This window comes from Engystomops pustulosus, chromosome 3 (assembly GCF_040894005.1).
Source record: "Engystomops pustulosus chromosome 3, aEngPut4.maternal, whole genome shotgun sequence".
Classification (NCBI taxonomy): domain Eukaryota; kingdom Metazoa; phylum Chordata; class Amphibia; order Anura; family Leptodactylidae; genus Engystomops; species Engystomops pustulosus.
The window spans coordinates 169,927,322-169,944,495 of NC_092413.1; the positions used below are offsets into that span (position 1 = coordinate 169,927,322).

The 17,174-nt window shown below is 41.2% G+C and overlaps 1 protein-coding gene across 1 annotated transcript in view; it reads right to left on the reverse strand.

Annotated features, from left to right (window-relative positions):
• The window catches only part of LOC140120613 (vomeronasal type-2 receptor 1-like), a 33,549-nt gene extending 21,477 nt beyond the window's left edge, over positions 1–12,072 (reverse strand). Inside the window, exon 1 of the mRNA XM_072139581.1 lies at positions 11,635–12,072. Coding sequence (XP_071995682.1) covers positions 11,635–11,885 — 251 coding nt within the window. The 5' untranslated portion in view covers positions 11,886–12,072. The remainder of the gene's footprint in view (positions 1–11,634) is intronic.
• Positions 12,073–17,174: the final 5,102 nt, after the last annotated feature.

Sequence of the window (17,174 nt, forward strand, 5' to 3'; positions counted from 1 at the left end):
CTTATCTAGAGGTAATTATACAGCTATCTAGAGGTAATTAGTCAGATTCTGCCTGGACAGTCAAGGGTTAAAACTATTTAATATTATTATCCAATGATGTTCCAATCTGTAAGCTGGAGTGTGATTGGAGAGTGAGTCCTCAATTGACCAGGGAGTAACAAAACCCCTGGACAGGAAGAGGCAAGGTCTCTTAGTCCTCCGCTCCTGACATAGGAGCACCTCTTTAGGCCCAGCTGTCACCATATGAGGAGCTCTTAGGCCCCAGCTCCTGACAGAGGAGCAGCTCTTGGGATCCAGCTCTCTAGGAGAGCACACCTAGCAGATCATCCATCCAAGCATATAGAGAGAGACAGCGTGTGTCGCAGACCTTTAGTGCCTCCCGCAGAATACCCATGATTAAAGCTACAGCTTACATATCTGAACACAGCTACAACCCAGCCTGCTGGTGAATCTATTCCTGAGGATCACTCTCCATGACTACTCTCAGCAATCCGGACTTCTCTAACAATCCGACATCTGTACAAGATCGTTTGGCTCGTTGCCTGCAGTTGGTTGAATAAAGAACTGTGAGTTATTTTGCACAACGTTGCCTCCGTCTGGTCCCTGAACACGGCTGTTACCATCAAGGGCTCACCAACCATCACCAAGGGACTCATACTACAGACACTAAAGGGGTTGCCCCAGGAAGACCAAGTACATCAGCCTCTCCCTCATATAATTTCTTGCACACACCACCTGCTGGAGACCTACCAGGCTGTAGGACAGCTCTCCAGTCCCCATACCAAGCACCATGACACTAGCGTGCCTAGGCCACAACCGCCAGCCACTCCGGTATTCTGGGCCCCGGCTGCCTCCAGGCCCCAAGAAAAGGCTAGACCCCGGTGGGGCCTTGCACATCAAACGCATCCATGTTCTACAAGTAGTAACATGTGCTCTGTCTTTTAATATGACTCATGGCAACCCATCAGAGCTTAGATTTCATTTCATAAACTGCTGTGGGAAAATGAAAGCAGGGCTCTGATTGGTTGCCTTGAACTAGAACAGTTCTGCTCTTAGATAAATATACCCCATTGTGTTTAAGGCTACATTCACACGGCTGTATGGGGGACATATCGACGTATTTGTGTCGTATATACGCCCCCCATAAACGACAATGGGCGCACGGCACTGTACGGGGGCAGTACGGTACCATTCCGTACCCAGGGAAAATATAGGATATGTCCTATCTTGCCCTACGCCATATATCACTATGGAGAGGGGCTGGGGTTTGCACCACTCATCACCTCCTCCTCTCCCGTGCGCAGCCAAGTGCCCACTGTGCTACAGAACGGCGGACGCATCGTCGTGTGCATGTAGCCTAAAACTGTACAACGTTATCTACGTGTTTTGCACTTCCATTAGTAGTCTGGTATTCTTTCTAGCAAAAAGATAGGGTGGGCCCCAAAAATTATTTCCTCTGGTGGGCCCGAGGTGAAATGTTAATCTATTGAGGATTAACATGGTTTTATATATGTGTTTCTTTATCTACAAAGGTTCTCTACAGAGCACCACACAGGTTTGAGTAAACAGAAAGTGGATGTGTCTTCCAGGCCACCAGCCTTGGTTAAAAACACCCATAGAAATCAATGACTGTGTTAGGCATCCATGCTTTCACGATGTGAAAAAAAGAGCCAATGTGAAATAGCCCTTAATAACCTTAAAGACACTAATGTGAGCTTCCTATCAGAGTGAATTTAAAGGACATCTACCACCAGGATTAAGGTTTGTAAACCAAGAACACAGGCATACTGGTGTGTGCCCCCTCTGTTGGGATCTCGTTTGTTAAGCCATTGTTTTTACAAAAAAATAGTTATACAAGTTATGCAAATGAGCCTGAGGGGCTCCAGGCTCCATCGACATCTATAGAGCCTGGAGCCCTCAGGCTCATTTGCATAATATTTAAACCTTTTTTAGGTAAAAACCAGGGCTTAAGAAGCTACAGGAATTACAGTTCCCGACAGAGAAGGCAAACACCAGCATGTCTGTGCTCTTGTTTTACAAACTTTAATCCTGGTGGTAGATGTCCTTTATAGAAGAAGAAAAAATGTAACCATTTGATCTCAGCCAAAACTTGTAATATGAAAATAGTATTCCATGTGCAACATTTGGGTATACAACATTTATCATCTATCACAAACATCTTTTTCACATGCGTTACTGGCAAAAATGCATTGAAAACACAAAAAAATGCATGTGAAAAACTGAGACACTGAACAAACTCTTAGGCTATATTCACACTGCCGTTGCCCGTCCGTACCGTTGCGGGCAACGGCAGTGCACGGGAAGAGGAGGAGGAGGTGAGCGCAGCTCACCCCCGCCCCTCTCCATAGCAACCTATGGCGCACAGCGCCGTATTACGGGAAAAGAAAGGATAGGTCCTATTTTTTTCCCGGGTGCGGAACAGTACGGTGCCGCATGTGTGCGGCACCGTACCGCTCCTGTAGGGTGCCGTGCGCCCATTGCTGCCTATGGGGGACGTATATATCGGCTGTATATACGTCGGCCGTATATACGTCCCCCATACGTTAGTATGAATGTAGCCTTACTGAAAACTGATTAAACTGGGCCTAAAGTTGTTGCATTATGGTTTAAAATGCATGCTTTAAACACTATGGGGCAGATTTATCAAGCTGTGTCAAAGTCAGAATATTCTCAGTTGCCCAGTGCAACCAATCATAGCTCCTCTTTAAAATATTCATGAGCACTGATAAAATGAAAGCTGAGCTGTAATTGGTTGCCATGGGCTACTAGGAATATTCTGACTTTCAAACAGCTTGATAAATCTGCCCCTATATGTGACCACACCATAAAGTTTACACTAGTAGATTCCCTAATTTTGAGACGTACAGTTTTGCTGGTGAATTTGTGCCACATGCGACCCTTTTGTGTCTCGCCGCTGCACTATTCTTCATGCAACACAAGTTTCGTCATTGAAATGGGTGTTCTGGTGCTCAGTCAGACCGTGCGCTGGACTTTGCATGCTAAATATGGCGCACGGTCCGACTGAGCACCAGAACACCCATTTCAATTACGTGTTGCATGAAGAATAGTGCAATATCTGATAATTGTGAACTATCTGAAATTGTGTACACCAAGACTGAGAGAGACAGGTTGAACTGTGAAATGCTGTATTTTTGTTAATAACAGTGAATTAGAGAATGTGTTATTTTATTATCCTAAGTACATAAGATTTGTATTTAGTATTGTTGCAACTACAAAAACTGCAGAAAACTAAAGAAAAAAAAAGAAGTAACTCTAGGAATACGGCAATTACTAAGTTTAGGCTTCCTGAACACAAATTTCTCGGCTGTGGAAAACTGGCGTTTTTTTCACATATCTCGAGACAATTTGCACTGCTCTGGCATCCATGAAGATTTATCACAATTTCTCAGAAGCTATAGTCTAAGAGTGAGTTATGCTTAGTTTTCTGATATTTAAGCCCAGTTAATGATGAGGTGGGGCAGTGCACTCACTATGGCTTGCAACCATTGATGGCTGAATAGTCACCGACAATAGTGCGATTCTAGGCTAATGAGGGCCTACAAGGGCCTGGTGTACAAATGTACAACAGGAGTTGTGTGTTGGTGCCAGGGGAGAGGGACTGTGCCACATGATATGCCTGTATGAGTGATAAATGAAAAATGGTTAAAATTATGGCTACTTTTTAACAGATTGGTAACACAATCCATTACGATAATTTCCTCATCATGTTTGCAAAATAAATCCAAATATTAAGAGGGAACATCATTAAAAAAGTTTTAAAAAATAGTATTATTAAGTGCTGGCTCCAGGGGCGTTGCTAGGGTGGTAAAAGATCCGGGGCACGGGCCCCAATGCACATATATAGAACTTTGAGTAATGCCTACTCCCTTCATGTGTGGTTGGACCTATAAGTAATGTACATAACATATACAGCTACAGAAACCACAAGAGAAATCCCTATCTATTCCCTCCAGTGACTGCAGGTGATATGTCCTCCATATTCTCCATTAGGTCTCGGCATTACCACATCTCCTCTTTAGCCACGTGTCCTCCCTGTGGAGTTCACCACACAGGCATCTTATGTTCTTCATTGTCCTGACATCTTTGCCCCCTAACAGTGTTATCCTGCTGCTACCCCTAACACTCCCCCTCCTTTATTGTAAGGCCCTTTCACATACATATATGCTACGGCCAGGCCAGGACTGCTTGGCTGGGAAGGTGGAGGGGTGACGGCTCCTCACATTCTTACGGAAGATCTGTTTTTTCTGGTGACACACGTGTGCTCACCATACCGTGCACAACGCTCTCCCACGGTGGCCGTATGTTAGCTGCAGTTCAAATAGCTAGTATATGTAGCATATGGCCACCATATACGATCATAGGGGCCTATAGATACACAAAAAGTCCTCCTGAAAATACTGTTGTAATACAAAAATAATAAATGCTTCCTAATATAACATATTGTTAAAGCCATAAAACCTCTCTTTCTCTCTATATAAATAACTGTGCCCCCCCCCCACTAATTTGCCCTCAATGTGACCTAAACTAATTGATGCCCTGCCTAATCATGCCCACATAAAGGAGCACCTCACCTAATAATACCTACACTAAGTAATGTCTGTACACTCCCCACTAATAAGTCCTCCACAGTGCCCCAATGTCCTCACAGCCCCCAGTAATGTGCCCAACAGTCCCCACTAAGAAGTTCTCCAGAGTCCCCTCTAATGCCTCCAACAGCCCTCTCTAAAGTCCCCCAGAGCCCCCCCCCCTGCAATGTCTAAAGAGCCCCCTGTTATGTCCTCCATAGCCCCCCTGTAATGTCCAAAGAGCCCCGTTATGTCCACAAATCCCACTCTAATGCCCCCCCCAGCCCCATGTCTAAAAATCCCCCTGTAATGTCTGAAGAGCCCCTGTAATTTCCCCCACAGAGCCCCTGTAAAGTTCACAGGACCCCCTCTAATGCCCCACACAGCCCCCTATAGTGTCCCTGATGCCCCCCTGTAAGGTCCCCCGCAGCTCCCCTGTAATGTCCCTCACAGCCCCCCCTGAGAAAACCCACCACAGTGCCCAGTAATGTCCCTCACAGCCCCCCTGTAATGTCCACAGAGCCCCCTCAAATATCCCACACAGCCCCCATAATGTCCCTAAGAAGACCCACCACATTTCCCAGTAATGTCCCCCTACAGCCCCCAGCAATGGCCCCAAGAGCCCCCTGTAATGTCCTATAGAGCCCCAACTTAATGTCCCCCACAGCCCTCTGTATTGTCCCCAGAGCCCACTACAATGTCCCCACAGCCCCTTATTTCTTCACATGCCCCAGGGATGTCCCCAGAGCTCCCTGTAATGTCCCCCACAGCCCCACAATGTCCCTACAGCCCCCAGTATTGTCCCCCAGAGCCCCCACTAAGAAGTCCCCCACAGTCCCCCTGTATTCTCCCAACAGCCCCCTGTATTGTTCCCAGAGCCTCCTGTTCTGTCCCCAGAGTTCCCTCTATTGTCCCCCAGTGCCATCAGCATTGTGCCTTTCTCCGCTCCCCCACCGCATAATAAACAAAAAAAAACACTTTTACTCACCTCAGTCTCCTCCAGCTTCTCGCTGTTCACTGCAGCACTGAGGTGACGTCATCACCCGGTGTCTCCTGCTCCCGGCAGCTGTACTGAGCTGCTAGAAGCAGGAGACGCTGGGTGACCGCGTCTCCTGCTCCCTGTAGTGGAGAACGGAGCCGACGGCTCTGTTCACCATTACAGGGTACAAAGTGGGGATATCTGCCCGGAGCTGGAGGAGTGTCCTCCTGACCCGGGACATTCGGGGCACGAGGCAAAAGATCCGGGGCACAGGCCCCGGATCTTTTGACCTAGCAACGCCCCTGATACTATGTATAAAGTTCCTTCTCCACAAAATTACAAGAAGACAGTGAAGCTTCTTTCATGAGAGCTTTATGACTATGCTTAACTTCCAACTATCATGTTTCTAGGGATATACACAAAATAGACTTATACGGGCATTGAGAGGTATATTTTTTGGCTCTGTCTGTTTAGTATATGCCACATTAATCAGTAATCACTGGATGAAATATTGAAGCAGGCTGTGTTTTTCCATCCTGTTTCGTACTGCAGAGTGCAGTCTACGGTCAGTAGAGGCCAAAATATCCCATGAGAGATGAATGCAACTGCATTACATTGATCTCTGGCCTCCGCTGAGCATATTTTGTTGGTGTTTCCTCTGTAACTAAACTGTCTATGTAAGAACCGTTACGTCACTCAGGAGACAACCTGAACATCGTCAGCAGCAAATCAGTGGATGCTGCCGATTTTCACTCCTCCTCCAGCTTTCAGGGAATCAGACGACGCATCCCACTGTATGAGCAAAGTTAACTTGTTGGGCTCCATGGTTGAATTTTATCTCTGCACCTAAACTTCTGCCTAAACTTTTAAGTCCATTCCCATGGCAGACCCGGCACTATCAACTACAGTCTGCTGGTAGCAGGTCGGCAGTGTTAAAGGGTTTGGCCACTTACATAAGTTTATGCCTTAATAATAATCCCTGAATGTTCATCAAGTGATTTAGCATTCTTGCTGCTTACTTTAGTGCTGTCTGAAAACACTTTATGGATCTAAGCACTGATGAATGAAGATGGACTGAAGGAGTGAGAAATAGGAATATATGTCTCTATATGCAGAGAGCAACTTGGTTTGAACAGGGAAGGGCTGAACCTTTTAAAGGAGGCAAAGGTATAGGTACATATACATTTTGTTTTAATCAAAACATTTTTATTGATAATTTTGTGTTTTTTTGAAACAATAAAATTACACATAGACAGCACATATACTTATACAATTACACCATTGGTACACAGTAACGTAGACCAATAAGACAGCCGTACATCTGGCATGACAGGCGCAACATTAGGTACATATACATGTTAATGGAACAGATATATTGAAAACTAAGTAGCCCCTATAAATTGATGTAGATAGTAAAATTGTGTCACTCTCCAGAATCCATCCATTTTTCTTTCAGTGCATACAAACAGAGGTATTGAGAGTAAAAAGTGGGACACACTGGAAATTGTGCCATGTCGCACTACATGCACTCGTCACTGTGAAAACCAGATCTGCATTGTATTCACCGTATTTTTCAAAAAATAAAAATATGAGTGACCAGACCTATGTTTTTTTTTTATATAAATATATATGAAATATTAAATAATATGAATATATATTATAAAAAATGTACAAATTTCAACCCCCCTTTTCTAAAACATATATACTGTATAAATAAATAAAATCATAAACATCTTAGGTATCCATGCCCCAACATGCCTAATGAGCATGATGAAAATTATCCCATATGGTGAATGCCACCCTTAAAAATTTGGATAAAAAATTATCAAAAGGTAATACAGTTCCCAAAAAGGTATCAATGGTATCATCAGTTTGTTCCACAAAAAATATGACACTTTACACAGCTCTGTACACCGAAAAAATTTGAATATGTCACTGCCTATAGGAGCTGGAGTAATGTCATAAGCATGTGACTGATTGCATGCCTCCTACATCCCTAATGGTCCTCATACTGCCGAGGATGAGGCAGAGAAAGCTGGGACAGGGTAAAAAGAAGGGGGGAGGGAGGTTCTGTATGTGTGTGTTTTTCTGTGTATAGTAGTGCCCAGTGTGTGCCTTGTGTGTATAGCAGAGCTGTGTGTGTTTCTGTGTGTAGTGGGGACCAGTGTGTGTAATGCAGTGTAGTGTGTGTTTGTGTTTGCATAGCAGAGCCCAGTGTATGTAGCAGTGCCCAGTGAGTATAGCAGTGTGCAGTGATTGTAGTGTGCTCAGTGTGTATAGCAGTGTTCCTATGTGTATGTGTGTATAGCAGTACTTTGTGTGAATTAATGGATGTAGCAGTCCTGTGTGTAAGTGTATGGATGTAGAAGAACTGTGTGTGTAAATGTATGGATGTAATAAAGCTGTGTGTGCTGTGCTGTTGTGTGGCCAACTCAGATATTTTAATTGGAGTAAAATACAATTATTTTATTTTAAAGACTAAATCTATGGATTTGTCTTATAGTAAGGAGCATCTTATAGTCCAAAAAATACAGTATACATTTTTTTAAAAATGTATTAAGACACAACTATATAAATTAAGTATCTCTGTGATCATCCTGACCCAAAGAATAAAGAGGGGGTGTCAATTTGAGCTCACAGTGAAAGCAGTAAAAATTAAGCAATCATGACATTCTCCGCCTGGTCTAACTCTGCTCCAAAAATGGGCGTGGCTTTGGCAGAGCGGAAACTCAGACACAATAAAGACATTTTTGGGCGCTGTAAGCTGGCAGAAAGTAGGCCAAAACAAACTATGCTACTGCACTCAGCTTACACTAGCGTACCGGAACAATGTCCTTCTGGCGTCCAATTCAGACTGGATGAGCATTCGGATGATGTCACCCACTGAAGCATTGCCGCAGCGGCCATTGCTCCACTCCAGGGCAAGGTGCTCAGCTTGTTCTCCGACTGCGAGACACATTTCTGGAGCTCCGGACAGATTTTGGTCCCACGGACAGAAAATGGTCTCCGCGCCAGAAATGTAGAAATATATCCATTTTAAATATGTATCTCCTTTCTGAGAGCAAGTCGGTAACCCAGCCAGTGCAGACACCGACACTTTATGTAAATGACCCCATTATTTTGTACTATTATGAGTTATGAGATCATTAATTGACTCCACCGGTCAGGTGATTTAAGTGAGTGCATCCCAAATTTAAGCCCCTTTACAGCTTTCCCCTGCACATCCAGGTTCATTATAACACACAGCTCTGAATACTCTCTGTGATATCATAATAAGACTTACTATAGAATTACAATAAGCAGAGATCTATAAAATGGTGAGAAATTGATATAAAAAGTATATTGGAAAATTGTATAACTTATCATTAAATAAACAATTGTATTTATTTGTTGAAAGTGGAGAAGCCCTTTAAGTAAACAAATGTGTTTCACAGACCAAACACTGCACCAGGTGACTCCAAGCATCATATCAGAACATCATAATACACACCTCAACTCCTGAAGAACCCTTATAATACACACTACAGCTGCTGCAGAACCTCATCCTCTACACCTCAGCTGTTGCAGAACCTCATAATACACACCTCAGATGCTGCTGAACATCATTATTCTCACCTCAGCTGCTTCAGAAGATCATAATACACACATAAGCTGCTGCAGAACCTCGTAATATATGCCACAGTTGCAACATAATCTCATAAAACACACCTCAGCCTTTGCAGAACATCATAATGCACACATCAGCTGTTTCAGAAGCTCATCATAAACACTTCATCTGCTGCAGAAACTCATTATATGTCCTGCACACCTCTGCTTCTTTGACCTTACACATTAGGGCACCCCGCTCCTATGTCCCTGGTCCTGGGAATGCATAGTAGAAGATCTGCCCCTCACTTGTGAGACTCTGCCCATTCATTGCCAAAGCAAGGATTGACCAGGAGCAAGGATTGTACATGGAGTTTATAATGCCCTGTACTGCAAAGCACTCAGTAGTATCGGTGTCCTCAGGACATGGATATTGCTGATCATGAAGCAGGAGTGGAGGCAGGCTAGATGGTGTGATCCGCATCCTGCTTGTGCCCCGGTTGCTCTCCCTAAAAACCGGCCCTGCCCATTTAGGTACATGTGGGATTACCTAGTTGTATTTCACAGAAAAAATTAATAGTCCATAGAAAGATTACAATATATCAAGATGATCACATTGTCGAAAGGCATCAGTAAAGGTTATAAAAATTTCCAATTCATTGGATATACCAACACAATGAGGATGGTCACCGTGATGTGAACAAAATTTTACATGACCTTGATATTACAAAGGATTGGACGTCTCTTAAAATTTGATAGGACAAAAATATAATCTGGGAGATTGTTGGTTTGGGGGGATGCCAAGAAGCCTACAGTAACCTTGTTTAGTCTACAGGAATTCAATGGATGTAGACAGAATGTGACATCAATCTTCTGTATGTTATTTAAATTTCTGTACTCTAGAAAACATGTTATGACCTGATATGATCAAAGTTGAACTTTCTGGCCATAATTTCAAAAGCCATGTTTGGCACAAAGCCAGCATTGTGCATAATGACCATTCCCACAGCTAAGTGGGTGGAAGCAGCATTATACTCTGGGCAGTTTTTTCTGCAGCTGAAAATGGGGCTTTATTCAAGGTGAAGGGAACTATGAACAGTTCAGAACAGCAGTCAATACCAGCACAAAGCCTTCAAGAAGATGGAGAAGATGTTCACCATTCAGCACAACAAGAAACCAAAGCATGCCCCCTCATCACATTTTTCAGATCACAGCTTTGAAATGGCCCAGATAGAGCTCTAAAGTGAACTATACATAAAAGATGCCATCACAATCTGACAGTTTTGGAACGCTTTTGCAAGAATAAGTGGACAAAGATTGCCAAGTCAGTCTAGATTTGCTGATAGACTCGCAGGGGGTTATTTATCATTAGGGCAGCTCTTTGCAACAGTTCTTTGTTTTTAGAGCTCCGCTGCCCAGATTCATTAGAGTGGCTTTGGGCCTTTAATAAATATTGATTTGCTGTAAATGCTGTGTGGAATTTTATTTTTCAAAAAGTCCAAAAAAAAGTTTCAAAATGCATAAAAATTCCCAGCATATACACTACAAGGGGACTGAAGTTTGGGACTTTTTGCAAAAGTCTCAAGTCATGAATCTGGCTTTGCACGGTGTTGCACATCATTGCACTAGTAGTGGTTCTATATTTACTCCAGATTAATGAAAAGGCAGAAATAGCCCTGTGAAAAGTTTTAGCAGTGAAAAGTCCTAAAAAACCTCAATGCAACTTTCTTGAGTCTTTTTTACTCCAAAAAAGCCCAGCAAAACCAATGATAAATAACCCCCTCTCAGATTATCCAAAACAACAGAATACTGCTACAAATTCAAGAACTACTTCAGTAAAGTAATATTTTAACGCTGGGCATATTTATGCGACCAAAATATTTTAGTTCTTTATTTTTTTCCACTTTGTCTATTGAAAAATATAAATTATAGGTACCAAATCAAATGTCAATCGTGTGTATCATGTTTTGTTTAGAAAGAGTTAAAAGCTTAATTACAGTATGGTATGGAAGTGTTACATGGCAGATGTGAAAACCAACTATTAACTCCTCTACTCCCAGAGGACTGCAATTCAACAGTAGAATCCCTAAACTCTCAGCATAAGCTGTACTAGTCAACAGATGAGAAAGTCTAGTTCTAACCCAATTTTAAATCTATACCTTCTTTAAATTGATGGCATCTTGGTAAATATTATGTATATATAATGTACATATCTCCGAAAACTACAAAATGTAAATTCTGAATAAACACCATTTCTTCTGAATTGACACAGTAAAAAATTCAAACATCCTAAATCAATTATTTCAGCTTCTAATATTTCTTTTAATTAATACCAACAACTAAAAATACACCCGATTGATATAAAAACATGAAAAAACATGGTTATGGTCACATCTCCTCAATAATATACACAGTTTATTCTATAACATCTCTATCATAGCAATGTCAAGAATTCAGACGTACCCTTCACATTTTGGCGATTTGGGTTCTTCCATGTCAGTGTCATTGTTTAAGATGGTCCTGAAGTGGAAGGGAAACATTCCTCCAATGATGAGTTCATGGTTCTTAGATTCTACAAATCCGTGGAGGTCAAATTTCCCTATCAGTCTGCACTCTTGACCACACACCAAACATGGATTCTGTAGACTAATGACAATAGCCACCAGTATAAGGAACATGTTGTGGTCCATATAGAAATGCAACTTTCTCTTCATTGTGATGATGATTTTGATGAAGATAAACCAAGGTGACCAATATCAAAGAGTTTCAGTTTATATCAGAGCTTTGCAGTAAGGAAACCTTCAAAGTTGATGATCTGTAAAGGTATAAGGTGACCCTGGGGAGAAGAAGGCCTGGTGTTCCCTCACACAGAACATGGTACATTTGTCAGTCCGGAGAGAAACAGCTGTCAGCAGGCAGTGAACCTGATGCTCGCCTGTTGATTATATTAAATAGACCTACAGATATTCCTAAGGGATCGCTCTGCTTTCTTGATTGGTGAGAAACATAAGCCATGAATGAAAGGTTTCAAGTATCCTATGTTAACTGTACATGTGTGATCTCAATGACTGCTAGAATATTTCCGTATTACCTTATCTTAACGTTATAAGTTACAATTTAGGAAATTGCCCATAGTAAACTTCCCTAATCTTTCAAATGGCTCAATTTGTACATTTAACATTCCTCATTTATAAGGGTTTTCAGAGATTTAGTATTTGAACTCACAGATGACCAGAAGGATTTATCCAGGGTCAAGATATTCTGAATATTGATGACCAGACACATATTGATTGACTCTCTAGCTGCTTTAAAAATGTATCTTTTCTAAGTAAACATTTTTTACATTTTTCAAGGAAGTTGTTATATAACATCAAAACAAAATATATAGCTCGTGGTTGTCATCTGATCTAAGAGTATCATTAGGAAGCATCGGTGCTAAGGACAAGTAGCACCAAGAGAATCAAAAGGAACAAATCTCGAAACAAAACAAAGTAACAAAACAGGTCACAGAAAAGCAGTTAAGTAGCAATCTATTACAATTCATCAAAAGCATGTGTGGCAAACTCATTTTCACAGGGGGCGACAACAGCCTAGTGATTGCCTTTAACCCCTTTGTGTCTAAGCCATTTTAGGGCTTTAGGACCAATTGACCATCGTCAATATAGGAGGTTATAACTTTGTAGCGCTTTAACACATCTAGAGGATTTTGAGATTGTTTTCTCATCACACATTGTACTTCAAAGTAATAGAAACATTTTGATGATATCTTTTGTGTTTAGTTAAGAAAAAAAATTTAATTTGGTAAAAATTTCTAAAAATTATTCATTTTCAAAGTTCTAAATGTTCTGCTTTTCAGGCAGATAGTCATAGCACCCATGTAACTTTATAACTAACATGTCTGCTTTTTATTGGCGTGGCTTTTTATGCATCCTCTCTCTTTTGTAAGTTGTTCAGAATTAGAGGTTCAGAATTTTGGGTGAAATTTTTCTCATTTTTATGAAAATCGCCAAAACCCTCATTTAGAGACACCTGCTCAGGCCTAAATTGCAGTAAACCCCTGTAAATTTTGCCATTTTAGAAACTGCACATTTCAATGTGTGAAAAATCAACTTTAAGAGTGTGTTAACCTATTTAGATGTTTCACAGGGGTTAACACAAAATGGAGGTGTAATTTACAAACTATAATTTATTTTAGACAATTTATTAATTTTGGCCAAAAATTAACCTTTACAAAGTATTAAATGATGAAAAACTCCACAAAGTTTGATACCCAATTTTGAGGATGCCCCATATGTGTGGGTGACTGCTGTATGGGCACACGGCAGGGCATCGGACAGCACGGGAACGGAAGTCCCCTGAAAAACCTGAAGTGAAATCCCATGTCGGAGGAGGTCATACATTGGATGGACTGATCTGGCAAGCTCTGTGTAATCTGTGTGTGCTATATAAATAAAGGAATTATTATAATCAAGTGGATCCTGTGACTTCCCCAGAACTTCCAGACAGAACAGTTGAATAAAAGTGGTACATCATATGATCAACACCTATTTTACTTCATTGCAGGCATTGCATTAGAAAGTGACGACCAGTCAATAGTTTTGATGCTGTTCTGATGCTTCCCAGTTCCCGTCACTCTCAACTTACAGTGACTGTTCATTCAATTATAGGCTAATGTGGAAAACGTTGTGGCCAAGTTGTCATTTTCTGGCTAAATATTTCATTGCCTATATTGTTGTTTGGAGTCACAAACAGGTGTCGATATATTTACTTTTATTTTTTTAGGACAGGCAACGAAACAAATTAAAATTTTCACGTGGGACTTGAAGATCTATGTAATATTACATACATTAGAGCCATTAAATTACACCTGCATCTCCTGTATGTCAGTTTGCTTTCTCTCTTCATTGGGTAGCCGGAGGTCCAGCTAACTGTTTCCAGAGCACACACTTGGGCCCATTGTTGACATCTCTGGCTTGGCATAAAGTGTTGGTAACATGAGCGCTGCAGCAAATCAGTGACCTCAGAAGATGCAGAAGGTATTTCAAACGCCATTATCCTTTTTCCATTACTGTGGAAGCCAATGATCGTGACTGTGGTCACATAGTCACTGACACTTCTGGCTTGGCTCCTTCTGTACAGTGTAGTGACCGCTGAAGCTCATTACAGGTCCATGGTGTCAACAGGCTAAGCAGCAGGCACGCTGGCTATCAGACTCCCACCAATAAGCTGTTGTGGAAGCTGTCATCAGGAACACATATTTTCAACTAATGACAGGTACCCATTGCCTTTAAAATATTAATTCCCAATCTGCTTTTATAATTAACATTACTTTTACCACTTACTTTTAAAAATATATGAAAGTATACCTGGCCCCCTGCAAGCAAACTGCACTGAGTCATGGGAGCGTCCGAGTCCCTATGTTTTCATCATCATTATCTCCTCTCTGCTAGATCTTATTCCCCCTTCCCTCATGCAGCCATTAGCTGACCCCATCTCTAAGGAAATTTACGTCAGGTCACATCTGCAAGAGAGAGGGAGAAAGAGAGAGAGAGCTAACAAATCAGAGAGGAGATAATGATGATGACAACATAGGGACTTGGGTGCCTCCATGACTTAACGCTGTTTGCTGGCAGGGAGCCAGGTATACTTTTATATAGTTTTGAAAGTCAGTGGAAGCATAAGGCCCCTTCCACACTTGCGTTGCAGATCACGTCAGAGTCTGATCAGGGTGCGATCAGGGTTTGGTCAGTGAAAAACGCGCATTTTGCATCAGAGTGCAATCAGTTTTCAGTCAGAGTTTGTTCAGTGTCTCAGTTTTTCACGCGCGTTTTTAATGCAATTTCAATGTGTTTTTCACGCGCAGAAAATGCGTGTGAAATGGACTCAGGACTGAGCTCTATCTTTTCTATGGCAATTGATGGGTGAAAAATGCATTGCACTTGCGTTGGACTTGCATGTGTCTCAGAGTGCAATGCGTTTTTGATGCATCTCCATAGACTTGTATGGTGCGTTTTTCACGCGCGTGACTTGCAAAAGTAGAGCATGTCGAGATTTAAACGCGCGTTAAAAGAAACGCGCGTGTGTGCGTGAAAAAAAATGCAAGTCTGAAAAGACCCATTGGTTACAATGGGTCAGAGTGCAATGCAAGTTCTGCGCGTCAAAAGCACGTGCAGAAAACGCGCGTGAAAAACGCAAGTGTGAAGGGGGCCTAAATGTTAATTATAAAAACAGATAGGGAAATAGTCATAAGGAGGAAATATGTGATCCTGATGACAGTTTCCCTTCAGTGACCTATCCTATGGATAATTAGAGCCTGGAAACCACATATGTTATCTCAACTGAGCTCAGTGTAACTATTGAATGAATGGCCAAGAATAAAGCCCTAAATGGTCACTATAAAAATACGTATGCACAGTATATCAGGGATTAAACTGTTAAATTATGTCATTTAATTTTATAATCTGTTAATCCTTCAATCTGACCTCTAGATTTGTTACCTTCACATGAGAATGTGAAATATAAAATGATAAAAATCAAAATGAAGAGCTCCAGGCACATTCTCATAAACTGCTCATGCCAATTTTTATATATGGTTGTAAAGAATCTGTGGCTGGTATGTAATGCTTCTCAGATAAAGTTATTTTCACGGTGTGACATTTTATCATGTTATGCTCCTTTATGCTATAAATCATACTTGTTATTACTTGTTTCTTTCCCTTCCAGCAACATATAACACCTGAACCTGCCAGCGGTGATAATGTTTTGTTTGTCAGGGGACTGAGATAATAGCAGATAAATTATATGTTCCTGCGATTAACACGGCACATACTCAACATGATGCAGTAACTCTTGCATGCAGTGTAAATGGTTTCCATAGAAATGCTGGGATCCATTGATGCTGGTAAACAGCTTTGAAAACCATGAAAATGTCACTTATGATCTCAAGTTCAAATTATGCTCCATCTCCTGCAAACAGCAGGGAGAAAAATTTGGGGTCAAATATGTTGTTATTGTTTAGGCTCCATTTTTCACTCCCCACCTTCAAAAATCTATCATTTTTACACGTAAAGAGCTCTGGGGGCTTGTTTTCTCCGTTACAAATGGCACTTCGTAGTGACGGTATTTATTATTCCACACCATGTACTGGGAAGTGGGAAAAAAAATTCAAATGCGGTGAAAATGGTGAAAAAACGCATTTGCGCATTTTTCTTGTGGGCTTGGATTTTACGGCTTTCACTGTGCGCCCCAAATGACATGTTTACTTTATTCTTTGGGTTGGTGCGATCACAGGGATAACAAATTTATATAGGTTTTATAATGTTTTCATATATTTACAAAAATGAAAACCTCCTGTACAAAACTTTGGTGGGATGATTTTGCCATCTTCTGGCACCATTAACTTTTTTATACTTTGGTGTACAGAGCTGTGGGTGGTGTAATTTTTGGAACTTTTGATGATGTTTTCAATGCTACTATTTTTCTGACTGTACAACCTTTTGATCACTTTTTATTACATTTTTGATATTTTTCAAAATGGCAAAAAAGTGCCATTTTCAACTTCGGGTGCTATTTTAGCATGGGGTGAACGCAGTGAAAAACCGTCATTATATTTTGATAGATCGGGCATTTTCAGACATGGTGATACCTAATGTGTTTATGATTTTTACAGTTTATTTATATTTATATAAGTTCTAGGGAAACTTTTTTATTATAATTTTTTTTAAATATTTTTATTTTTACTTTTACTATTATTTAGACCCCCTAGGGTACTTTAACCCTAGGTTGTGTGATTGATCCTACCATATACTGCCATACTCCAGTATGTTAGTATATGCAGATTTTCCTCCTCATTCATTACATTGTGCACATTGTAATGAAATGGTTAAAAGAAGACCCGAGGCTGTCAAGGTGACCAATTGCTGCTCCCTGATGATGGAGCCCATCTTTTTGAAGCCGCTGGCAACGATCAACAGGATAATACAATAAAGACTTACCCGCACCCG